Source organism: Hydra viridissima, unplaced genomic scaffold, assembly GCF_058129835.1.
Source record: "Hydra viridissima isolate aposymbiotic clone 2 unplaced genomic scaffold, HvirCarnegie_v1 scaffold_1, whole genome shotgun sequence".
Classification (NCBI taxonomy): Eukaryota; Metazoa; Cnidaria; class Hydrozoa; order Anthoathecata; family Hydridae; genus Hydra; species Hydra viridissima.
In genome coordinates, this window is record NW_028324300.1 from 34,346,220 (window position 1) to 34,373,171 (window position 26,952).

At 27.7% G+C, this 26,952-nt stretch overlaps 3 protein-coding genes and 1 pseudogene across 7 annotated transcripts; 3 read left to right on the forward strand and 1 right to left on the reverse strand.

Annotated features, from left to right (window-relative positions):
* On the forward strand, nt 1–2,968 carry LOC145192658 (mpv17-like protein 2). Its single transcript, XM_090075464.1, has 6 exons — nt 1–323; nt 501–673; nt 903–979; nt 1,814–1,843; nt 1,943–2,041; nt 2,225–2,968. The coding sequence occupies exons 1-6, from the start codon at nt 70–72 to the stop codon at nt 2,252–2,254; spliced, it is 663 nt and encodes a 220-aa protein (XP_089931590.1). The 5' UTR covers nt 1–69; the 3' UTR covers nt 2,255–2,968.
* Nucleotides 2,876–19,910, forward strand: LOC145192701 (cell cycle checkpoint protein RAD17-like). Of its 4 annotated transcripts, none has more exons than XM_090075442.1 (20): nt 2,876–2,968; nt 4,484–4,566; nt 4,774–4,900; nt 5,166–5,215; nt 5,325–5,408; nt 5,589–5,718; nt 6,094–6,251; nt 12,524–12,576; nt 13,369–13,491; nt 13,584–13,653; nt 13,819–13,930; nt 14,289–14,459; nt 16,456–16,541; nt 16,655–16,747; nt 18,621–18,674; nt 18,852–18,998; nt 19,144–19,183; nt 19,347–19,427; nt 19,526–19,577; nt 19,673–19,910. In XM_090075442.1, exons 2-20 carry the CDS (start codon nt 4,537–4,539, stop codon nt 19,827–19,829), a joined length of 1,818 nt encoding a protein of 605 aa, XP_089931568.1. In that variant the 5' UTR covers nt 2,876–2,968; nt 4,484–4,536; the 3' UTR covers nt 19,830–19,910. The 4 variants fall into 4 exon arrangements, with proteins under 4 accessions (XP_089931568.1, XP_089931558.1, XP_089931548.1 ...); XM_090075432.1 differs by lacking the exon at nt 2,876–2,968 and adding an exon at nt 4,125–4,214; XM_090075422.1 differs by lacking the exon at nt 2,876–2,968 and having other exon boundaries at nt 4,431–4,566.
* LOC145184561 (uncharacterized) lies at nt 9,585–10,538 on the forward strand (annotated as a pseudogene).
* Nucleotides 19,817–26,591, reverse strand: LOC145191986 (voltage-gated potassium channel KCNC1-like). 2 transcript variants are annotated; one of them, XM_090075403.1, is made up of 8 exons: nt 26,448–26,572; nt 25,965–26,040; nt 25,718–25,831; nt 24,360–24,686; nt 23,709–23,945; nt 22,986–23,429; nt 22,100–22,382; nt 19,817–20,872 (listed from the first exon to the last, which is right to left on the reverse strand). In XM_090075403.1, the coding sequence occupies exons 4-8, from the start codon at nt 24,651–24,653 to the stop codon at nt 20,199–20,201; spliced, it is 1,932 nt and encodes a 643-aa protein (XP_089931529.1). In that variant the 5' UTR covers nt 24,654–24,686; nt 25,718–25,831; nt 25,965–26,040; nt 26,448–26,572; the 3' UTR covers nt 19,817–20,198. The 2 variants fall into 2 exon arrangements, with proteins under 2 accessions (XP_089931529.1, XP_089931535.1); XM_090075409.1 differs by lacking the exon at nt 25,965–26,040 and having other exon boundaries at nt 26,448–26,591.
* Between the last annotated feature and the right edge of the window lie 361 nt (nt 26,592–26,952).

Below are 26,952 nucleotides of genomic sequence, written 5' to 3' on the forward strand. Positions count from 1 at the left end.
AAAAAACTTTTCTTCAATAAAAATTTGTTTTTAGAGAAAAAAATCTGAATAGTTTTGTCATTAAAAGTCATGTTTTTCTTCTCCAAACCCATCTTCTTTATCAAAATATTAAAGAGAATTCCAGTAGCTCATATACGATCACTTTCAACACGACCACTTTCTATACGACAGACATTGATTTCTGCATATGAATGTAGCTTTAGTCATAAAAATTTGCTATACACAAACACTATTTTGTCAATGTTATTGTGTGGCGCTGCTGACTGCGTTCAACAAAATATTGAAAAGTCTTTGTTAAAAAAAAACAAGCCCTATGACTTTAAGTAAGTGTTTTTGTTGGTATTATTTGAGTAGATTTTTTCATGTTAAAATGCAAATTTAAAGATGTAAGCAAAACATCTCTAATATGATTTTTTGACTTCTAGAAATTACATTTACAAAATAAAATTTTTGACAATCTTTGTAATCTTAAATGTATATTGTGTGCTAATTGTTAATAGACGGACAGGTTGCATGATGGTTTATGCTGGATTTGCAGCTCCTATCTCCCATTATTGGTATATTGCTCTTGATAAATTGATTAAACAAGGATCTATACATGCTATTGTTAGAAAGAAGCTGTTGGCAGACCAACTTATTTGCTCGCCATTTTTTACTGTCTATTTCTTTTTAAGTAAGAATTCATTTTCATTATAAATTTTTTTTATAAATTTTTGTTAAAACTTAAAGTTTTTTTTTACTTCTTTTATTTTTCTTTAAACTTTTTTTTTTCAATCAATAAAAAAAAAGGTTTCTACATATTTATGGAAACATTTGCATTTGATTTAGTGATAGGTCACCTGCAAGGTCAAACTGTTAAGGAAATCATACAGGAGATAAACATTTATTTGCATTTGATTTAGTGATAGGTTACCTGCAAGGTCAAACTATTAAGGAAATCATACAGGAGATAAAAGATAAAGGATTAACAGTTTATATGGTAAGATTTTGTTTGGTATTTTAACTTTGAGTTTACCTTTGCTATTATTAACATAGATTCAAACATTTGTTATTAAATTTTTGTAATATTTATGACTTAAAAGTATTATTATAGTATTTTTTGTTAAATAGTCATTAGGAAGATCAATATAAAGATTGTTAATTAATAGTATGTTGATATAAAGATTGTTAACTAATAGTATGTTAATATAAAGATTGTTAATTAATAGTATGTTAATATAAAGATTGTTAATTAATAGTATGTTAATGTAAAGATTGTTAAATAATAGTATGTTAATATAAAGATTGTTAATTAATAGTATATTAATATAAAGATTGTTAATTAATAGTATGTTAATATAAAGATTGTTAATTAATAGTATGTTAATATAAAGATTGTTAATTAATAGTATGTTAATGAGCATTAGTTTAATAAGATCAACTTTCACTGAAATTTTCAATGTCAGTTTATAAGTAATCATATATATGTAAAAACTATATATCAGTAATATTACATACTAATATTATATATAAGTAATATAATAAGTAAGAACTGTGTATAAGTATTTTATATGTAAGTAACCTATAAATATTAAGAAATATATGTAAAATTCTTTAGCATTAGATTTAATTAAAATGTTATAAAAAAAACTATATCAGGTGAACTTTAGTTTAAAGTATATATTAAACTGAAATAGTTTTGTTTAAGCTATAAAGTGTAATTAAACTTTAGCTCAATCTGTAATAATTTGTAATAAATTGTAATAATTTGTAATAAATTGTAATAATTTTAAATATAGTTTGGTTAAATAAATGTTTAGTGTTTTTATTTTAGGTAGATTGCATTGTTTGGCCTCCTGTGCAGGTAGTTTAATAAATTTTGAAAAAAATGTTATATTTATGTATTTTCATAAATTTAAAAATCAATTAAAAATATTTTATGGCATTTTATTTGTGCTTACAGGCTATTAATTTTTACCTAATTCCAAGCCACTTGAGAGTAATATACATCGCTATTGCAACATTTGGTTGGGATATTTTTCTGTCATACTCAAAGTTTAAGGTTACATCACTTTTTCTAGTTATATTTTAAGATTTTATATGTATAACATCAGTGTTCTGTAAAGTTGTTACAAGCACTTGAAGTTTTAAATTTTAAGCTTTTGTTCTGCAAAAAGTTGCACAACAAAAATTTTAATTTATTTCTTTTTATAGATGTTTTTTGTTAATTTTCTTACTTTCATAGGAAATGGTTAAAAGAGATGATCTTTCGTAGTGTCTTCATTTTGTTGGAAGGGATAAGATGATCACTGTGATGCCTTCTTTGTTATTACTAGTATTTGTGGTTTAAAATAGTTTATACTATTGCTTTAAAGATTTCATTTGTTTTTACATAGTTATTTTTGTATTTAAAAATTTTAACGATATAGAATTTTTATCACAATAAAATTTTATGTCAGAAATAACAGAAAGTATTTGTATTTCTGACATCAAAATTTTAAAGGTTTTTAGATAGTGTTTTGTATTTATCCAGTTAAAATAAAAATGCCGAAAAAGACTTTTTGAAAACTGTTTTTTGTTTTGTATCTTGAAACTTTTGTTGAGATTAATCAACTTTGTTTAAAATTATTCAATGTTTTACAAATGTTACATAAAATGAACATTAACAGTATGACAGCATGTAATATAACCCATAAACATATATGGTATATTTATAAATGTATTACAAAATATTTTCTGTGAGATGTTCAGTTAAAGTTGAAACAAATAAAATAGTTGAAACTTGCATTGTTTACATTACCTAAAGTTGCAGAGAGAATATAATTCATGTTGCTTTTTACTTGTTAATCATAAAGCACCTCTCAGAGATCAAATGTATAAAAGTTACTAAAAAAGTGTATTACTAACAAAGATCATGAAAATTTTCAAAAGAAAGTTACAAACAAAAATGCTTTATTTTGTCATAAGCTGATACATTTTAGATTGTAATGTAAGTAACAAATCTTTCCATGTTCTTTGATACGGAGTGCAGCAGCGATTTGTAGATGAGTTTTTTTTAAAGATTTTTGACTTAAAAAGATCAGAATATTTTTTTTGTGTTTTGTTGGTGTCTGAGCTGAACTAGCTGAAGCACTACTTAAGTATGAGACATTAAATGCAGAAGAAATAGATTTGATCATTAAAGGAAAGTTAACCCAACGGAAATAGTTGACTTTTTCAATGATCCATATTACATTTCAAAATAGTTTTATTAAAATCCTAATGTAGTTTTGTAGTTTTCACAACAAATTGAACAAAAGTAGATTTGGTTTAAAAAGTTAAAAATAGAAGCAAAAAGAACTGAAGTATTAAATTTGATCCATGTGGGTTCACCTTCAGGAGTTGTGATCAGAATATCTTGTACATTTTATAAAGTAAAAAATTTGATAATGCTGAAAGGGGTCAGGTGTTAATTCTTGTGAGCAAAAAAAAAAAAAAATAACAAAAGCAACTTAAGAAGCATGTTGAGAAAAATCCTACTGAAAATGAAAGAATACTAAAGTGTTTAAAGTTGATAAAAAGAAAGCGAGAAAGACTTTTGATTCTTGGGAAGGTCAGTGTTGACAATCAATTATTGACAGAAAGAATAATTGTATTCAGAAGACTCAGAGCAGTCAGAAAAGCTTCTAAATTATTTAAAGAGCATTAATAGTAAAAAAGTTTTTTTCAGAAAAAAAAAGTTTAATGTAGATTGTATCATCAACAAAAGAAAGCAAATAGGTCACTCAAGCCCCAGGTCTCAATAGGTCACTCAAGCCCCAAGTCATCTTTTAAAAGTGCTTGGGAGGATCTATGTGGAGGGATCAATACTTTTAAGGTCATATCTAGAGGTTGTCATTTAAAAAAATGAAGATCTAATTGAATCTTTAGGTAGGCAAAGCTTTTATTTCAGACTTTTCTTTCAATATTTATTACTTAGAAATGATTACATTTGGCTCTGAAATTTAAGTAAAAGCTAAGTATAGTTGTAAGAAAAAGCTTACTTAAAAGAATCCCTGCTACACCCTGTAACTTATGTAGCTTATGTATCCTAGCTACTTTAAAATTTTTGTTTTTATTATTTGAGCTATTTTAAGAAAGCTTTTTACAATTTTTTTTTTCTGCTCAGTAATATTTTTAAATGATTTCAAGTGTTCAATGTACAGGAGTGGTTTTTTCCATCACTTTTTGCTTTGTATTTTTCAAATAAACTGTAGGTATGTAGTTGTTAGTACTACTTGTTGACATCAATTGCTTTCATTTAATTTTGTTCTAAAAAATTCATAAATTTTAAAAATATTTAACAGAATTTTTCGTTAGCATAAATTACAGTGATAGTTTTAAAAATTACGTTTTTTTCATTTGAGTTCTCAAGTATCTCTTATGTTTGAATTTTCATTTGGAAAAAAAAAAGAAATCTTTTCTGAATATGTTCTTGTTATCATTTTCTATTATTTTTGTTTTAAATTTTTTTGTTTGTAAATAGAAAATAAAAAGAGGAAGGCAAGAATAAAACATATCCCATAATCCGACGGTGAAATGGAATTAACAAAAAATAGCAGCACTAAGGTTTAAATGAACTCTATTTTTATTTCAAGTTTATGTTTTTAAATATTTTTTAAAAAAAAATTTTGTTATGCTTATTATACAAATAAATGTATTCTAAATAAATTTACAAAAATATACCATAGTTTGAACAAAAATAACTTGTTGAAAACATTAGATTTATGAAAAGTTTTTGGAATTAAAGCTGTATTTTATTGTTTATTGCTTTAGCGTAAATGTGATTGGATTTCATCTTCATTTGATGAACTTCCAAAGAAACCAGTTTTGAAAAACTCAACAACAAAACAGAAAGAAGTGAAGAACGTTAAAGTAGCAAAAATTCATCACTTTGTCAAAGGTTAAATAGTAGTAACAAAGATAAAAAATGATGATAAAAATGATAAATGATAAAAAATGAAAATAGTAAATGATTACAATAAATGATTATAAATATAATAGAAGACCTTTTTTTTTTTTTGATCTTTTCTTTAATGTTTATCATTTCACTGGTATCTGTCTAAGTGTCTAACTACACCACTGTTTTTTTAACCTCAAGAGACTTGAGAAATATAATTCAATTCTTTATCTTAACAATGGTTTGATGGATTTAGTATATTTTATAGATATCAAAAGCTTTGATCAATGGATAGAAAAATATAAACCTCAAACCATAGTATGTTTGAATTTTCTTAATGCTTCTTTTTTACTCAACATCTCTTTATTTTTCTGTAAGATTAAGTTATGTAAAAATAAAAGCATAGAAATTTCCTCTTATTCTGTAGAGTGACCTTGCTGTTCATAGAAAAAAGGTTGCAGAAGTAGAACAATGGCTAAATAATCATTTTTGTGCTGGTGATAAAAATAAGGTATTTTTTTTGTTTCAGTAAATCAATGACATGATTGAACTTTTACCTTACAAAAAGGTGCCTTTTTAACTACTGTCTAGAGGAGGAAAGAAATTCTGCATCTGCTAGCACTCTCTTCTGTATTTGATTTTTTTTCTTTTAATAAAGTAAAAATTTTTACTTCAAAAATATTTTTTTTAGGGTGCTGCAGGCATCTTATTATTAACAGGTCCATCAGGTTCTGGAAAAACTGCCACAATAAATATTTTAGCTGGCCAAATGAAGTTTGAACTGAAGGAGTGGATAAATCCTACTGCCCAGGAGTATCAAGGTCAGTTTTTTTATTTATCTATCAGTCATTTCTAGAAGATTCTATGCATCTGGCACCAATTTGAGCAGATGGCGACACACTTCCAACAGTAATGCATGTCTTCAAAAAATCCATCAGATTTAAAAGCTGTTTTAAACTCATTTCTACCTTTAAAAAGCTTTTTTCCTCACTAAACCTTCTGGGTACCAAACTTTTTACATGCATCTAAAAGTCATATAATTTACATATGTATGTATGTATGTATGTATGTATGTATGTATGTATGTATGTATGTATGTATGTATGTATGTATGTATGTATGTATGTATGTATATATGTATGTATGTATGTATGTATGTATGTATGTATGTATGTATGTATGTATACTCCTTTTAGAACGTTCTTCATCTAATTGGCGTGAATTTTCTGTTGTTCAAGATTCACAAAGTCAGCAATTTTCAGACTTTTTACTTCGAGCAAATCGTTACAATCAAGTTGCTGTAATTGGTGAAATTAAAAATGAAAATTTCAGAGAAAAAGTTGTATTAATTGAAGTAACTACTTTGTTTATTATAAAATCTTTCTTATTAGGTAGTAGGAAAGGGGTGGGGGGGGGGGGTGCAGAGTATAAAAGGTTTCTCTTTTTTTTCCAGTTCACTACTTTTTTTATTTCATACAAAAGAAATTATTGTTTACTTAGTTTCACCATTTATCAATATTTTATGATTTAATGTCTGCTCTTGCACTTTCTAAAATTTTACTATAGTTAAAACAAATTTCATGTTGGGATGAAATCAAAAAGCAAAAAATTTTTAAATTTCTTGAATATAAAAAAATAATTTTGTGTAATCAAACCAAACTTCAATATTTGAAGCTACAAAAAAAACAACTTCTGGTTCTTTTAACACATTGTGCTAAAAAAATGCTGTTGCTGGGTAGTGCCAACTAGACTAATACTCTTGCTTCAAATTTTTAATTTGATTAATACTTTAACTTCGGAATATTTTCTTTGTCAGAAGAATAAGATCTGGCATTTCCTGACATATAGGTTTATAAGTAATAAAATAATAGTTAAAATAATATAAAGTAATAATATTATAAGTTAATAAATATTACAAATATTAAATACTATATTATGAATATTAAACATTAAAAATATTAAATGTTATAAAAAGTAATAAAATAAAAGTATTAAAAACAATAAAATCAGACACTTCGGGTTACATAGGTTTTCTGTACAAAAATAATAGATGCTCACAGAAACCATTTATTTCATTTAACAAGTAATTTAAACAATATAAGTAATTATAAATCATCACAAATTAAATGCCTAATACTTGGTTGACATCCCCTTTGCTTTTTTTAATGCAAGGACCCTTACCAGAGGCCCTTTTAGAGGGTCCAGAGCAACTTGGATGAGGTTTTATGCACTTCTTTCTCTCTTTGGTGAATTGTAAAATCACTCTATTAACAGTAAAAAGGGGTATTAAAATATTTTTAGATATTTTGTGTTGACTAAGACTACCTTCATGTTGACCCACAATGTGTCCTTGCTGAAATTTGGTTAGGTCTGATGCTCCTTTGATTCATGGGACGTTGGAATATTTTTAAATGCAGTTTTAGTCAATTAGTCTAAATTAATTTAACAATATTATTACCTGTAAATAATATCAATCATGAATTAAAAGCAGAAATAACATTTATTAGTGATCCTCAAGGGAATTCTGGGAACGGTAATTCCCGGGAATCTCGTTGGTCAATTTCCGTTCCCGTTTTTTTTTCGAGAAATTCCCGGAAATTTTTTTAAAATACAAATATGTAGATTATCATTTTTTAAAGGTATATTTAAAGTTTACAGTTGTAATTGCAGGTACAGCGGAGAAAATAGAATTAGCCTCACCATGTGCTGATCCAATATTTTGTAAATCTGTAAACAAGTTTGTGCGGTACAACTTTTGTATCCACTCACATATAATTACTGTTACAAACAACAACTTTTTAGATTATAATATAGCATAATTAAATTGCGGAACATTTGATAAAACTATAAAATGTATAATACTTGATATTTGCGGTAACAAATAGAATTAGCCTCATCAATAATTATTTTCAGTTTACTTGTATATTTTGATCTGGTGATACGCATTTGTGAGTTAGTTTTTTATTATTATTTGTAAGTTAAACAAAGACTGTGAAATCAGTGCTCATAAAGTTTTTAATATTTGGTTTTTGATACCTTTATTTGAAATGGGACGTGGTAAGCGTTTAACGAATGAAGAATTAGCAGTAATCAAAGCATACAAAGATACAGGCTTATCTAATCGGGAAATTGCAAAGAAAATTAAAAGATCTCCAAAAGTGGTTAACAATTACTTCAAGATTGGCGTTAATTATGGAGCCTATAAGGGAAGTGGTGGCAAACGTAAAATTGATAATCGTACTAAATGAGTTATTGTACGTCGTGCTGCTGCTCAGCACATGACTGCATCTCAAATTCGTGCTGATTTACAATTACCTGTATCTGTTCAACGTGTGAGACAAATCTTACATGAAGATCCAAACACAGTTTGGAAAAAGCGTAAACCAAAACCAAAACTTACTGCTCGTCATAAAAAAGTTAGATTACAATTTGCGAAAGAACACATGTCTTGGCAAGAAGAGTGGCATCAAGTTCTCTTTAGTGATGAAAAAAAGTTCAATCTAGATGGTCCTGATGGCTATCAATATTACTGGCACGATTTTCGAAAAGAGAAAGAAACTCGGATGAGTCGTAACTTTGGGGGTGGAAATGTTATGGTTTGGGGGGCTTTTTCCTTTACTGGAAAACTTCCACTGGCATGGATTTCAACAAAAATGAATTCACAGGACTACATTGACTTATTAGAAATAAGTTTACTTGAACATGGTGAGGAATTGATGGGTGAAACTTTCACTTTCCAACAAGATAATGCTACTATCCATAATTCAAAGCTTACAAAAGCTTGGTTTAGAGAAAAGAATATTCATGTAATGGAATGGCCCGCATGTAGTCCAGACCTTAACCCAATTGAAAATCTATGGGGAATACTTTCTAGAAAGGTTTATGAAAATGGTAAGCAATATGAATGCACCTTGGAGCTGAAAACTCGTATCAGAGAAGCTTGGAATGAAATATCTATAGAAACTATCCAAAATCTTGTGACTAGTATGTCAAACCGCATATTTGAAGTCATTAAAAATTCAGGAAGCTATACTAAATACTAAATGAGCGAAAAAACAAAGTATTTTATTTATTTTTTGTATATAACGCTAATGAGGCTAATTCTATTTTCTCCACAAATTGAATATTTTTAATTTTTTTTTCCATTTCGAATAAATTAAACATACCAATTTATAAACTTTTTAGTTGTTGTAGAAATAACAAGAAATAAAGTAGATTTCATAATTGTTTACCTGCAATTTTTGTTAAATTAGAACAAAAAATAAAGGTGAGGCTAGTTCTATTTTCTCCGCTGTATAATTAAAGTTTAAAACTTTTTTTATACCTGGAAATACACTTTACGGGTGTTAAAAAAGTTTTAATCTTTAAATATACCTGCAATTCTATGTATCAAAATGAATCTTCATAAATTTTACTCTAAAGTCTACCTGTAGTTGGTGGTGCAATTATTGCAATATAAAAATGCGTAAAATTAATTAGTAATTAGTTATTCAATATTTTTTAAAGTGTAAAGTGCATTGTGCAAGTTTTTTTAAAAGAAAGTGAAAAAGTTATTTTTGACAAATTATCAAAGGTAAATATAGTACATATTATGTTATTTCTTTTTCTAAATCTTTTTCTTTTTTTTTATTTCTTTTCTTTTTTCTTCATTTCTTTTTTCTTGATATCTTATCTTTTAATTTAATCTTTTGTGAGGAAGCATTTCAAAAGGGAAACGGGCAATAAAGATAAAGCACGCTGTGACATAGACTTGGGCAATCAAAAGTGTAGTGCTGTTCTCAATTGTGCTGGAGGTTCAACGAAGGGTTTGATAGAACATCTAAAGTGTGTTCATCAGATACTTGATCCATTGAAATCTGGACCAACAACTAGCAACCAAGCTCAACCAAGCACAAGCAGCACTGACAATCCTCCAGTAGAGGCAAAAGCTGATGACAGATTTTACTAGAGCATCGTTTGAGGAAACCATTTCTAAAGAAGTTGCTTTAAATGGATTGAACTTTGAACAGATTGTCAACTCAGATATAATAGCAGAGCCTGTGAAAGAGAAGTTTCCAACAAAAAAACTTCCCAAAGAATGGATCTGGTGTTGCAAAGATTGTTCTAGGTTTTCATGAAGACATCAAGGCTAAAATAAAATCGTGGATTCAAACTCATCTAGCTGAGGGACATTTCTTTTCAACAACCCTTGATGAATGGACTTCTACTGCAGGGCGATGTTTCTTGAACATTAATCTTCATTATTTTGAAAATGGTGTTGATAAAGAAATCAATTTGGGCATGGTTCCAATTTAAGTACAACTGCTCTTAACATCAAAAAAACTAGTAAGTTGATATTATAATCTTTCTCTTCTTTTAGGTTTCTAATCGTTTTTTATTTTTTATTTTTTTATTAACAGTTCGAAGCAAGATTGATGGAATTTGGCTTGGATCCAGAGAAACACATTGTTTGCACTTCTGGTGATGGTGCGAGCGCTATGGTATCATTTGGTTCTATGATCGCATCAGAATACGTCCAGTGCAGTGATCATGGAATTCATCTGGGTGTTACTAAAGTTCTTTATCTAAAGAAACAGTCAGCAGATGCTCCAGTGGATGATGACGACGATGATGTTTTTTTCGTTGAGTGTGGAAATGAAGATGAACCTGATGAAGATGTACCTGATGCCGGTTAGGACACAGAATCAGACAATGAAGAGGAGACCGATTCACTTCAAATGGTTTTCACTTATCAATCAACAATCACCAAATTGAGAAAAATCTTGAGCCTCTTCCATTGATTATTGGTCAAAAATGAAATTCTTCAAAAATTCGTTAAGAGGATGAACAACAGGAGAGAACTTAAGCTGAAGTTAGATTCAAAGACTCGTTGGGGCAGCCTTCATGATGCTTGCGAAAGTTTCTTGAAGTTACTTGGACCTGTGAAGGAAGCTCTGAACCACAGGGAGATTGACAAATCCTACTTATGGGCAGATATTGACTCAAAAAGATTGGAAGAGCTGGTAGAATTTCTGAGTCCAGCAAAGTTGGCAATTCAATTCTTGTCAAAGAAATCAGTAAATCTCATCAATTGCAACACAACTATCAAGTTTCTCTTGGACAATTTAGAAATGCATGTTCATCAGCTCTCGCAGGACATCTTCTTGGCTATCATGATATGACACTCTTCAATCACTCATCCTTTACTTGCACAACATCAACAGCATCAATGGGCCGAATGACTTTGCAACATCGACTGTTGCAGCTTTGAGCAAACTTGCAGTGAAGCTGATGGAAAGACTCTTCAGTACTGAAAATGATGATTGTGTGGAACAACCTGAACAGCAAGAAGAACCATCAGCATCAACATCACAGCAGGTTCAAAGAGGTTTAGCTGAGCAACTGACACTTGCCTTGAAAGCTTCAAGAGAGGTCACCAACAAGCAGGCAGGCAAAGTTATTGACTACAATTGTCTTTGTGATAAGAACACTGATGCTGTTTCTTTTCTTAAATGTTATTTCCGAAATAAATTAATAAAGTAGATTTAAACATAAATTTTGAGTTCTTTGTATTGTTTTTTGTATTTTTTGATTAAAAATTTTCAGGTTTTAGTAAGAAAAAAAATACTTCAAAGCTTTTTCATTCCCGATATTCCCGAAATTGAAATTCCCGGGAATTTGAGGATCACCAACATTTATCTTGGTGTCTATTAATTTCATGTCTGTGTAGGTTCTGATATGCCAAGTACAATGTAAAGTACTTTTCATTATCAACAATGATAAAAGTTTTTTAACCCATGAGTTCTTAACATAAATTCTGACACTTGTTTAGTATTTGTTCAGCTTGTTTTTCACTTTAGTTTGGTGTATGTTGTTGCTTGTAGTATTTTGAGTCAAGTTTCTTTAAATTTTCATGAATACTCATTTTTGACACATCTAATTTTGAAGCAACTTTCTTTGACTCATCCCAACATGGTTTTTAGTAGAAATTTTCAAATTTAGTTACTGTTTCTTGTCCAATTTTACTGGAGAACCTTTTCTTGACTACATTACATGGTAGACCACTTTTAATGAATTCATGATTATGGAATGTCTTTAACTTAAAAATGTTTTACAACATCAAGTTTTTTTTATTTGTCCATATAAAGAATAGATACACTGTCTAAAATCAGCCTGATCATCCACACAGGAAGTCATCATTGAAAATGGTATGAATATCTAGAATGAAAATGGTATGAATATCTAGAATGAAAATGGTATGAATATCTAGAATGAAGTTTAAACTGGTTTAAAATCTGTAAAAAATTTTGCTTTTTAATTCAAGCTTAAAAATGAGTTTTTTGACCAGTTGTTTGTCCCAAAACTTCCTGACAACCTGTTAAATACATCTTGTAATAAATTACATGACTTCTGATTCGAATACTCCCATCTTCTGGGAAGATAAATGTTTGATCCGATCTTCTGGGAAGATAAAAATGTTTGAGAATGACTTTTTCTCTTAGAGCAGTGAAAAAAATGTTTCATCTCTTAAAAAATTAATTTGTTTTTTTTTTTTTACTTTTTTATTTGTAAATGGATGCCATTTTGATTACTTTTAAAATAAAATAAAAATGGAATGAAAAAAGTTTAACAATTGATGTTTTTTAGGATTTACCAAATTTCGCTATACACAAACCTGAGAAATTTCACAACATTTTGAGGTTTGACAGAATTTCTTTATTTTACTACTATTATTTTTTTGCTATCTAATTGTACTATAATTTATTATATTTTATTATAGAATGTTTATTTATACAAAGTATGACATAATTCATACAATAAAAGTAATAACATGATGGCATATGGTATGAATTGTATGATGATATGAGGTTAAAATTATGACATGATGGTATAAGTAATTAATTAAATTAATGACTAATGTAATACAGTATAAAATTATGACTTACTCAGTAAATTAATACAAATGTTGTCATTTTCACAATATATTTTTGCTTTCATGTAAGTAAAATATAAGTAAATTGAAATTTAGCAAGGTTACTTTCAAAAGATATTTACTCTCTTCTCTAATTCAATAACTTTGGTTTTGCTGGGAATACTTTGAACTAAACTCCATCAAAACAAAAATTAACTTTTCACTTGTTTGAAAAGTGCATTTAACAGGGAAAGCAAAATTTTTATAAAAAGACTTAATCTGAAAAGTATAGCAATTGATTTCTCATAACAATCAATTGATATACATTTCAGATTGAATCTATTTGAGCTTGAAAGGATAAAGAAAGAAAAAAGGCCAGTGCAAATTTGAATCATAACCTGAAAGAGTTTTAACTTAAAACTTTTTTAAGGTTTTAAGGTAAACTTAAAGAGATATTAACTAGAATTGGTAATTGCCTTCAGAATTAAAAAAAACTTGGAAGTAGTTAATGCATATAAGTTTGTTTAGTTGTTTGTTGATTGCATGAATCTTGTTTATATCAAAGTTTTTTTTGTTGTAGAGAGTATTTGACCACAGGTCGTTCTCCTGTTGTCATTATCATGTCCGATGGTCACCATTCAGAGTCTGTGCATGCAACCTTTCCAAAACATGTCCAAGTTATGCTTAATATGAAAGTAATAAGGTGGTTATTGTGCAAGGGTTTGTCTAATTCATTGATACTTTTAAATTTAAATGAGACTTTGGGCTTCATTAAGAGAAGTTTTTTTACTTTAGTTTTAATTCAATTTCTATGACTGCTCTAACAAAAACTATGTGCAGTATAGTTGAAAAGGAAGCCAACTTGGTAAGTCAATTTATATATGAAGTAATTATATGAGTTAATGTTTATCAAGTTTTTTAAAGGTAATGTTTTTCAAGGTATGTCTTTAGAAAAAGATTCATAAAAGCTGTAAGCAATCTACTTCTAAGTGTTTAAAATATATATATTTTTTATTAGTTTATTGTTTAGCATTCTTCATATATGACATTGCCATTAAAAGACACTTATTCAATGTTGGCTACAGCTAGTAATGGTGACATACGTTCATGCATTAACTCACTGCAGTTCTTTTGCACAAATTGTAAGCCTAACAATAAAAATTTGTTAAGTTTCTGAGAAGTACTTTAGAAAGTGGAAAGTGTTTATTGTTTAAAAAACCTAAAAGTTTTTTTATACATTTTTTTCTTTAAACAATGATTTTTATTATTGTTCTCCTGTTTTAAAACTTTATTTAAAGTGTTTTTTCAAACACATGACATTTAGAAGTGGTTTCACTCACCTCAATAATTAAAAAACTTTTGTTATACAAAATACTCATTAGTTTAATTTTTTGTTTAATCAAATCTTTGTTTTTTTTTACAGTATTTTAACTATAACTATTATGGTGATAACTATAATATAAACTATAATAATTTTAATGGTAGTGTTTAAATTTTTAGGTTGTCCAAAAAAAAATAGAGCTGTAAATAATCAAAAGAATGACTTGAAAGGAAAAAAACTTAATGCTTTTAAAATGCATGAAGATGAGTATGTCAGTAAAGACTTAATCAATGGGCGAGATTCATCGTTGTTTTTGTTCAGAGCTCTTGGAAAAATACTTTATTCAAAAAGTAAGTTGATAGAATTACAATTACTAGTTGACAATTACAATTATTAGTTGATACAAGTACAATTTTCTTAACTTTATTTGCGCAAAAAAAGTTTTCATGAAATATTTTCTCTTACTTTCAACTAAAAAAAAATAAACCTCTTAAAAAATCTATAAAAAAAGAGCAATCAAGTTACTGTATATACAACTAGATAGATAATTCAACTTGATGTATAATTCAATCCAGTGTACAAGGCTGTATCCTATGACATAAATTCTTTAGAAATACTAAAGAATTTCTATAGAATTTTAGTATTCTATAAGACTCTTAAAAAACTTCTTCAAGATTTATATAGAATTTTAATAGGTTTTTATCAAATCAATCATTTTCAATCAAAATCATAGAAATCTCCTTCTAATTTGCTGCCAAAAAAGGTAATATTTATGAAATAGTTTTCAAACCAGGGATAGATTTTTGTTGATATCTAGAAACTATCTATTTACCTAGTTGAACATAATTTATTATTGACTTTTAATTTTGTTTTAAAAATTTTTAATCAAAAAAGTAAATCTTGACTCTATATGCCAAATATCAAAAAAGTCACTTTTTTTGACTCTTTTTACTCAAATAACTTATATTCTCAAATCATATACCTGTATATAAAGTAATCTAAAAACACTCTGTTACAAAGATGTTGACAAATTCCCATAATTAAAACTGCATATTTTATTTTTAGTTTTTTCTTCTTTTTAAGACTTTTATGAGCTGTGAAAGACGATCTATTAAATAAAATTTGTGATTTTTGCACTTGCATTGTAAATCAACTGCTTTTTTTTGGAATGAATCAACTACTTGTGAAATTTTTTTGTTTTTGTTGCAAAATAAATTCTTATATTTTTCAACATTTTTTTATTGTAAAAAAAGTTTTGCTTTTTGTGTGCAGTGTTTTGTTACCATTTTTATCTTAGTTAAACTTTTAAAAAAGAGTTTGGGAGAGCTTCCTTAAATGTCCATATACGTTGTTTAAAGTAGTTTGTGTATTGAAAAATTTATAAAAAATCTAGTTGCCACCAGGTGCCCTTTGACAAAGAGCTTTAATCATGCTTAATATTTAGATAATTGCATGTTGTTTTTAACTGTGATTGTATTTACCAATATATAATCTATTTAAGATAAGGCTAATTTTTTATACCAACAAAAAAAAGCAGATTAAAAACAAGTTTCTTATTTTTTGTTGTATTTATAAGTTTTGAGGCATCTCTGCAATGACACACTACTTCAGTAAAAAAAGTCTGATTACTAAAATTCAAAACAACTAATTTGAATTTTAGTAATCTTTTATGAAGAAGTTTACAATACAATGTAATATATATATATATATATATATATATATATATATATATATATATATATATATATATATATATATATATATATATATATATATATATATATATATATATATATATATATATACGTATATATATATATATTACATAGCATAAAGATACTTTAAAATAACAGGTTTTTTAAAAACTTTTTTTTTTAAATTGTTGCAATGATTTTTTAAAATTTAAATTGAAAATAAAGTTAATTATTCATTAATAAAATTAGTTATTAAAGTTTGCTACCTACAAATCATCTTATTTAACAAATGTAATGCTGTTTCCATAAAAATGTTTTTGTGATTAAAATTGAAATTCCTTTCAATATGAAAACAAATCAAAACATTTTTAACTTAATTTTAGTTTTCAATCTTCAAAGTAAAAATCCCTGAATATTGCAAACTAAAAACTTGCTTTTACAGAATTTTTTTTTCTTGAAAAAATGCAATAAAATCATATTAAATTAGGAGTTATACAGTTATAAATCACTAACAATTTTTTGTAATTAAAAATCAATTCTTTGTGTGTGATCCTGAAAGTATAGATAAAAGATATAATGTATAAATATATGATATAGAGATATAGTTAAAAGAATAAAAGGAAAAAATTTTATTTTATAAAATTTTTTAAAGGGCTTGCTGAAGAAGAATGCTGTGCTTTTCAGTTGAGCTCAAAGCATAAATCATATGTTCGGAGAGCATTAAGTTTAGATCCTGAGGTTGGTCATATTATTGCTTTTGTCTTTCATATTGTATGAGATTCTGTATTTCTAATCTCCCTAAAGTTGAATTTTAGTTTTCAATCCATTAACAATTGCTATTTTCATGTCAGAATGTCTTCATGCGGACTCAAGTCACATCTGAAATGTTTCTTCTTTATGTTCATGAGAATTATCCAGATTTTTTTAATAAAATGGATGATATTGTAAGTATTTAGCTGCTGTCAAGAGTTAAAAGCTGGTATTATGTTAATTATGATAATTATGTTTGTTATTTTGTATTCCTTTATGATGCCAATTATGTAAATTAGGAGCATTACTGTTTGCTGGAAAGCTTACTTAAATTGAAATGGCTAAAACTTATGGACCTGGTTTGATTGGCCAATCTCTATTGAGCTCTAGCTACATGAATCTGAATTTTTACAATTTTTATTATTTTTTGTGTATTTGCTAATAATAGTAATGATGATGATGATGATGATGATGATGATGATGATGATGATGATGATGATGATGATGATGACGATGATGATGATGATGATGATGATGATGATGATGATGATGATGATGATGATGATGATGATGATGATGATGATGATGATGATGATGATGATGATGATGATGATGATGATGATGATGATGATGATGATGATGATGATGATGATGATGATGATGATGATGATGATGATGATGATGATGATGATGATGATGATGATGATGATGATGATGATGATGATGATGATGATGATGATGATGATGATGATGATGATGATGATGATGATGATGATGATGATGATGATGATGATGATGATGATGATGATGATGATGATGATGATGATGATGATGATGATGATGATGATGATGATGATGATGATGATGATGATGATGATGATGATGATGAAGTAGAAAAAGTATAAGCTCTTTGTTCAATAACCATAATAAAATAAAAACTCTATAAAAATGCTTATTTAATTTATTTTATGAGAATCAAATTTTTTTGAAAAGATACCATCCAGTAAATCAAAAAAAGTTTGGCATTCTCTGTCTGAGAGTTTTATTTTTATTGTTGATCTCCTGTGACATGAAAACCATATAATTATCTTAGGTTTGATTGACTTTTTGAGTGACAGATTTCACTGAGAAAAAATCTTGGTGTTAGCAAGTCTATTTTAAGTAGAATTGAAGTTTTGTGAATAAAAGATTAAAATGATGTCACCGTGAACAAAACAGTAGAAACAAGTTCAATAGAAAGTCAATGCCAATGAGATAAATTCCACTTATAAATGCAATCTTATAAATTTTGTACATGATTCTCTTGCCAAGCAATAACTTTGCAGTATAGAAAAGTTATAACGTTTGATTTCTTCAAGTGTAAGCATGAGTATGCTTCTCTTCATTTTTATTAAGGACAAAAAAGCAATCAGAGCTGTGATTAATTGCAAATATTCTAATAAGTTTTTTTTAACAAAGAGTTAATAAGTTTGTAATAATATTTGTAAATGGAGCTGTGGTCAAATTACAAATATTATCACAAATTTAAAAAACAAATTTCATCAATTATGAGAAAGTTCTAATGAATTGTTTCAAGAGTAATTTTCAAATATGAAAACTTAAATATTTTCAGGAATCTGCTGTTTAATTGCAAACTTTTTTCTCATGAAAAAACTTGAGCACAAAAATTTATAATGGAGCAATAACTCCAAACTCATCTCTTGAACCTCCCCAGAATTTATTTGTTCAAAATAATTTTATAGAAATTTCTTTGTAAAGTCAATTGACATTAAGTATTGCCAATTTAAGAAGTTCGAAAGTATACTTTGATTTATTAATAAGATAAGATTTTCGTTTAAAGTTAAAAAATCCATGAAAATACTGGATTTCTTAACAAATTTAAAAGAAATCTCTTTTAAAATTTCAAAATTCAATTTTAAGTAAATACTTTTTTAGTTTCCTAAATTTTTACTGAAAAGGCCTTGTTAATAGTTTGTTATTTCAAAATTTTAATTACAAAACAACTTTTCATTTTGAGCTGTTAAATGTTTTAAATGAGTTTAAACTTTTTTTCGGTTTTTTTCTTAGGCATGTGCTAGCGATTATTTGTGTGACGCTGATGTTATGAATAGTTTATGGACTGTAAGTATCATTCTAAGTTTTTAACAAGGTTTTCACTTATATGCTCACATGCCTACAAATTGCCAAGCATTTTTTACATTGATTGGTCATTTAAAAATAAATTTCAATCAATTTTTTGATAAATATTGCAACAGATATTTTAGCTATAATTTTATAAGTTTCTAAAATCTTGTATAGGCTAATGCAGCAATGTGTGATTATGCAGCATCAGTGGGAATGCGTGGAGTTATGTTTGCTAATACTCAAGTACAATCAAACTCTGGCAGTGTTGCAGGGGGTTGGAGACCTCTACATAAACCTGAGTGGTTCCAAAGAGTCAAAACAGTACAGAGTGACATGTTTTTTAATTATTTTTATATTTTTACTCCTCTCTCGACTCTCATACCCATCCTTCTTTCATTGTGGTTTCTGATCTTAATATTAGTTGATGTAATCATTACAAATATTGTGTAGGCTCCTTTTCTTCCAGATGAATAGCAGATTGAAGCATTTTGGTGTTGTACAAACAGGTGGGTTTTTTTAATGCTTCTGTCACTATAAAGGATTTATTGATTTATAACTTAAGCATTCATGTAGAAAAATGTAATTAATGGTTTAGTCGTTTTTTTATTATTATTACCATTGTTCCTTTTGGGATTCTGGGCCATTTTAATTGTCTGAGATTTTCTTTAGAAAAAAGTCATCCTGCAATAGATCTGTTCACAGAAGTATTACCATATAAGGCTAAATGTGAATATGGTCCAAATATACTCCGTAAGTTGTCATTATAAAGATTTTTTTTTGTGTTTTTTTTTTTTTGCTTGTCTTTATACGCTTCTTGCTGCTAAATGACTAACTTTTTTTAAATTTAGGTTCGTTTGAGAAGGATATTGCTTGTTTTAAATTTTCCCGTCATCCTCCGAGGTATATAAACTTTTTTGGATTTGTTTAGTATATAATTTTTTCTTTTTTTTTCGATGTTTATTAAAAAGAGCTTTCTTTTTTTTTTTTTTTTTCAGAATATCTTTAGGAACTGTTCAAGACGATTACAATTACGTCGATGAATTTAATGTAGATGATTTTTCTAATCAAATGGGAAATTATCAACGTTCTCTTGATGTCTCACGTCATGATTTACTAGACGAGGAAGAAGAAATAGAAGATTTTGATGACTGATTACTTTTGAAAATTGTATACATATATATACACACACACTGGAGATAATCATATCGTTATTAAATATATTTATTCAATAAATAGCTACTGCGTCTCTGAGCGATTTAACTCTATTCTAACATCTAGAATAAGCGATACTGTTTAAAACTCAAGAAACTCCGAGGTCTTGAAAACTTTAAAGTTTTTTTTAAAAATGTTATTTGATAGTTTTTGTATTTTATTGAACAACATCTTCTATTATTTGCTCAGCCTCATGAGTTTAACTCGGTGTAACGAGTTATTACAGATTCATATTTTTTTAAGAATGTGTTTTGGTTTATTCACTACTCTTTTTTTTAAATCATCGCACTAAACCAAAACTTCGTTTTTTCATATATCTTCTTTCATTAAAGATAGTGAGCGAAGTTTTATTTCGTTTATTTGATTGTTATTTTGCTGATAATTGGTACTACTGATTTTTCGGCGTATATCTGCCCTGTCTCGTTTGGTCAACTTTATTGGTTTGTATTGCGCAATATCAAGGTGAACGACTCTCTTGTTTTCTTGGTGTAGCTTATTTACGTCTAAAGAATAAGTGAGGTGATTTTTTATTGAGTCACTGAAACTATTGTGATATTGATCTAAAGCTGTGAATGAGCGAGACTTCATTACTTGATCCATTATTTTATCATCAAATTTGTTCACCGAATTAAGACTTTCTATTGAACTTTCGTAACTATGAGATTTCTCTAAATTAGCGTAAGAGCTTTTAACCCGTCCTTCGATTGGATCAGATAAGTTATTATTATTGCTTATAAACGTTGTTTCCATATTTTTTTCTGAAAAATCTCTAGCGTTTGACTTGCAATATTGGAAGGTATCATCGAGATCTTGACCCGCATACGAATTGTAAATATTTGGCTTTATTCCCACAGGTACTTTAGGAAGAAGAAGAGACTTAGCAGATTCTGTGAAGTTTGTTTGACCGGAGTATTCCAACGTGCTGTCGTAAGTGGTTGGTTTTAGTGCATGTCGCCGTTTTCTATCGACTCTAAATTGATCACCTAAAACATCCCACATTAGCAAAATTAAAATAAAAATAACCTTCAAAGACTTTTGGCTAAACTAAAAGTACAAATAGAATCTGTGAATGAATTTACTTTAATCTATCTGAAAATATAATTTCGCGTAATTCAATAGAAAGAATATCTGTATATTTTTAATTGCATTTGCACTATTTCTTATTTTATCATTTTTACTACTTGATAACAAAGCTTCTTAAACGATATTAATATGAATCATCAAGTTTAGAAACTTCAAAATAAATTAACTTTTGCATATTTTCAGTTCTAAATATTTTCGAAAGAAGTGTGCATTATGTGAACATTAAAAACTTAACACAATTTAACATTTAAATGAGTAAAGCTATAAGACATAGGGAGAAAGTTGTATGCAGTATACTATACAGTGCTTCCCAATATCGTTTAGTAAATTTTAAAGCACGATGGTTAGCTTGGTGCAGGAATATATTGTCGCAATGCCTGTAATGAAATAAACGGGTTTGTTTTTATTTTTCTTCCCATTCTCCTCTGTATACTGCGTGAAACATTTTGCACATAAATCTTGGTTGATTTTCGATTTCCAGATTTTTTTTAACCAATTAGCAATCAATAATAAATTTTGTCATAAATAATTTTAAACAATCATAATACATTGTTACATGTGTTTTTTTTTAACCAATTAGCAATCAATAATAAATTTTGTCATAAATAATTTTAAACAATCATAATACATTGCTACATGTGTTAATACTTTAAAATGATAAAACAAAAATCAATGTTTCATTTTTTTCAGAAAATAGCAGTATTTTATTAAATTTATGAGAAGCAATGTGTATAAACGGCTCACAAAGAAACGTTTTGATTAAAAGTTGAAAACTGATGTAAACAATAATGAAACAACGGAAATAATTTGATGGACATATCGTCGGTGTAGATGCGATGTCTGAGTAAGTGCAAATTGTATCATTTTTATTTGGAGGTGTAATATTCTAAGTAAACTATTTATAATGTGTAAAGAGTAATAATTATTATAACTCTTATGTTGTTAGTTATTATAATTATTATATAATCTGGAAAATCATTACTTTTGTCAAAAGAAGTAGTTTTTTTCTTTGAAATTAAATTTCAGTTTAACAGGCTGTCACATCTACACCGACAACTCTCGGTAATAGGTTCCTGTTTAACAGAGTTTTAACTAATGTGTGCTAATAAGTATTATAAAAGTCAAACCATTCATTTTTCCTTTCAGTATTTGATCTGCATTTACAAGGGCTTTTTGCTCATGTTTTGGAAGCTCCATTTTTGCTTTCGCATAAGAATAATAAAACGTGAAATTACTTCCAATTACCGATATCGGAAGGGCAACCATTAGTATACCAAATGTCGCACAGCAACCGCCTATAATTTTTCCTGCTAACGTGACTGGTGCCATGTCTCCATATCCCACAGTGGTTAAAGTAATTATTGCCCACCAAAATGAACGTGGAATACTTTCAAATTTAGAATCACTGTTCTAAAGACAATAATTTAAAAACAGTTCATATGGCGTTTGCATTTATGTGCTAATAGTGTTTTATTTGTAAATGTTTGTTTGCATGAACTTTATCCTTAACTTAACAAACGTGAGTTTTTATACGCATATACATACGAGATTATTGCGCATATACATACGAGATTGCTTTATGCAAGGATGAAGTTAGGTCTCGGGAGGTTCCACTCAGTTATTTAGAGAACTTGTTAAGAAAATGTAAAAGTATTTTGTAAGAAAGAACTTTTAAAATTTGTTTAACACTTTCAATAATATTTATTAAAGGTAATTTAAGTTTAGTGTAAATGTGTATAAATGCAAGGAAGCTAAAGCACTTTGTGAATAGCGAATATCGAGTTTTATATTTTTATTTAACATCAAGAATTATTAGGAAAATTGCTAAATTAAAGATAATCACAGGAAATCTTAAAGTATGACTATGAAAATCTTGATTATGAATTTAAAAAATATATTATTTATTTTTAGAACATTAAATGAAAAAAAATTTAGTAGTAAGATCACATATATTTTATATGTGTGTGCGTGAGTATATGTGTGTATGCATGGATATTTAAACATATTTCTAACCTTTTCAGCATAATATACCATGGAAGCAAACACCACCATTGGGATGGTGAGCACTAACACTAGTAGCATGAGCTGTTCCAAGCTTGCTTTTAATGTTTCGCCAATCACAACCATGCCTCTTAAATTTTTAAAGTAGCGAAGCAGCCGAAATATACGAAGCAACCGTAAACATATTAAAAAACCAACTTCGTCACTTTTAAAAATAAGTTCACAATAAAACGGCAAAAGTGACACTAAATCAAACCACGTCAGAAAGTCTTTTAGAAGTTGTATTATGGAAGGGCAGCATAAAATTCTCAAAGTTAAGTCCAAAGTAAAAAAAGTGCAGTAAAATACTTCTAACAAATGAAACAGCTTTTTTTGCTTTTTAAGTACCGGCTCCGTTGATAAACTAAAAGTAGCTATAGAGAGTAACACAACGAAAATGTTCACGCCAGCTACTATCTAAATAATAATAATAAAAAAAAGCAAATGTACTGTGGTAAAACTTCATATGAAACATTTAACAGCACCTTCATACATCTTCAATTAGTTGTTGGACGAGCGGATGTTAGCAGAGGAAAGGCTATATGTAACATAATGGAAGAAAGGTAGATAGGAAAAAAATCGAGATCCTACAGCACTTTGAAGAGTGATAACCGTTTATCATTAATTCTCCACTAATCATCCCTCCACAACTAACTGAAAGCTCCACCGATAGAAGTTTTGAAAAGATTATTTTACATTTGCAAGAAAGCTGTTTTGCGGTTCTAAAAAATTCCATATTCTTTTCGCGAGCTTCTTCATTTGAGTCTTAGGTAGACCTCCATTTGAATATTGATCAGACTCTTTTTCAAGCGAGTAAAACTCGTCATCTGCTGGAAAAATTTTTAAGTTCTTGCTAACTTCCCGGTATTCACTGTAGTTTGGCCAGCAACAAGGTTGCATCATGAACTCGTCGACTCCCCAGAATTCAAGTTCCTATAATGAACGAGGAAATCCAAACAAACCGAATGTATACCCTCATTAAATTCATACATAAATTTTTAAAAAAATAATCTTTTCCTCATTTTTACCACTGTAATTTAAAACGAAAATTTCATTCAGAAATAGGATTCTTTTTGTGATTAGATTTTGCTGATAAGCTTTTAAAGATAATCAAGCTACTACTACAGAAGTATTACTAGGTTTGATTTTTTACCAATCAAGCGTGATTATTTATTTTTACCAATCAAGCGTGATTATTTATTTTTACTAATCAAGCGTGAGCTTAATGAATGTGTTATTGCAAAGTTATAAACCTTTGATGAGCTATTCAAAAGTTGCGATCGTCTTTGAGTGACATTTAGATTTCTTTTTTACAGTAGTTACAAAAAGTTAATAATTAATACGTACTTCTTCAAATAGAGGACCGCATACATCTTTTGGGCAATGGAGTTTCCCTGTTCGGCAATAGTTTAAAATGTTCTCAAAGCATCCAGGGTGCCGGTCGAAGAAAAATTCACTGGCTTCCAAATTTATATTTGCCATTGCAAGAGCTGTCTCAGCTATCCAAAACAATCTTGTATCAGGAAAGTTTTGAATAGTACTGATGTAACATTCATGCCTTGATCCCCCAACATTAATAATGACTCGGTCGATATTTTTCCTAATACTTCTTGGTTTCATAAACTCATCATCGTTCGTCATTTGTAAACCCTTGTTTTTTGTTCTTTTTTTAACCTAAAATTGTTTCGCTAATTTATCATTATTTTGGTTTTAAAGAACAAATTTAATTTACATTGCATAAACTAAATTTATACTCTACTTATACTCTATTTATACTCTATTTATTTACACTAAATACTTATTTATACTAAATACTTATTTATACTAAATATTTATTTACACTAAATATTTGTTTATGCTAAATATTTATTTATACTAAATATTTATTTACACTAAATATTTATTTATACTAAATATTTATTTATACTAAATATTTATTTACACTAAATATTTATTTACACTAAATATTTATGCTAAATATTTATTTATATTTATGCAATGTAAATTAAATATTTGTTTATACTAAATATTTATTTATGCTAAATTTATGCTCTATTTATTTATACTCTATTAAATTTATATTCCATAAATTAAGTTTGTATTCTATAAATTTATATAATTACATTTATGTTTATATAAATAATAAGATTACATTTATGTTTATATAAATTCTAAGATTACATTGATGTTTATATAAATGATAAGAATAACTGAGTCACTGTAAACTTAACAAAATCCATATGAATGATGATAACCATTCAGTTAAAAAAAGTTAAATTATTTTATCATTAATCATATTGCACGAAATTATTCACTCAAAAAAGTTATGGACTTTTTACACGCAAAATAATTTTTTACAATACAAAATACTCGGAAATATTTAAGAAATGTTATGGAATATATCAACAAATTCTCTCGACGCAAACAGTTTAACAAACATTTTAAATAAAAAGTGAAAACTGTGTCCAAACTTAATTGATAAACTAAAAAATACCGGATGTTTTCTGATGAGATAACAGACATTTGTTAATTTAAACACAAAAATATGATTTCGAAGGTTCAGATTAATTAAAATATCACCAGATTTATAATCATGCAGGATCATCAAGGACTTATATTTTAAAAAAAGATTATTTTTTCTAATCGTATTGCACTTTTTTTGATTTTAATTAACTTTAACTTGCAAACAAAGATAAATCATTAACCTTGTTATTTTTACTGGGGAAACCTCGACAACTCCTTTACTTTTGGTCTTCAAACGGAGTTCGCTTATGTAGCATAGCAACAAGCTGATTGGGTTCAGATAATCATCAACATACCTAATAATTTACAATAAAAATACAAAAGAAAATCAAAGAAATAGTCACGCAAACATTTATTAGTTGAACTTTATCAACAAAATGTAATTATCAATAAATTTTTTAAAAAATTCCATTTTTAAAAAGTTCCGACCTAATAACTAATCGCGATTCTTTTTTTTTTCTTCTTTCGTTCGTTCGTTTGTTTCGTTTAGTTCGGTGGATTGAAACTGCAAAATAGCAAAACAAATCTTTGTCAGAGTAAATAAAGATTTGTTGTGTTATCGTTTTCTTACGTATAAAAATTGCTAACAACCACTTTGGTGACTATTTTGTTGATTTTAAAACTTTTTAGTTTTCGAAAAAAAGTCTTTAACCTTACAACATTCTCCTCATAACTCTAAATTATTTTATTCAAAGAAAAAGAGTTTTTTATGCACATTGACTAATGAATATAATTTCAGATAAAAAAACAAACAAACAGGTACAAAATTTGTAAAATAAATTGAGCAAGAATTGTTTTCCCTATAGCCATTTTTGTTTGACGTTTTTAAAAGTAAAACGTTTTTTAAGTTCGATAAAATCACACTGGTCTAAATATGATCAAAAAACGAGAATACAAGTGATAAAAACTTGCCTGCTATTTCTCGATTATCGGTTTTTTCTCTGCCGTAAAGTAGAGTTGCAATAACCAATTGCCAATAGTAACTGAGATTTTGTATGTCAAATATATTTATGTTTTCTGATGAGCCGATATAAACAAGAGTTTATTTGAAATAAGCAGTATCAAAGCAATCATGTCAATGTAGTTGTTGGGGATTTGTTAAATATTGTTTTTTAAATTAAAAAAGTGTTACTATAGTTTTTGACGTTTGATATCAGTAACTTGTGAGATTTTATCTTTAAATGTTTTAGTTATAAGTATGCGTTGTTGCTTTTTACTGTTAAGTATTTTTACTAAATGTGCATTTTTTAAAAAACTTCCCTTCCAGATGATAAAATTTCTCTCCCTTTAAGTCACTATACTTTTTATAACATTTGGTTATAACGGAAATTAAATGTTTTAAAAAATATTTATCAGCATAATTTTATTTAAATGAATAAACGTAAAAACAATATATTTTTTGGAGAAGAGGCTTAAG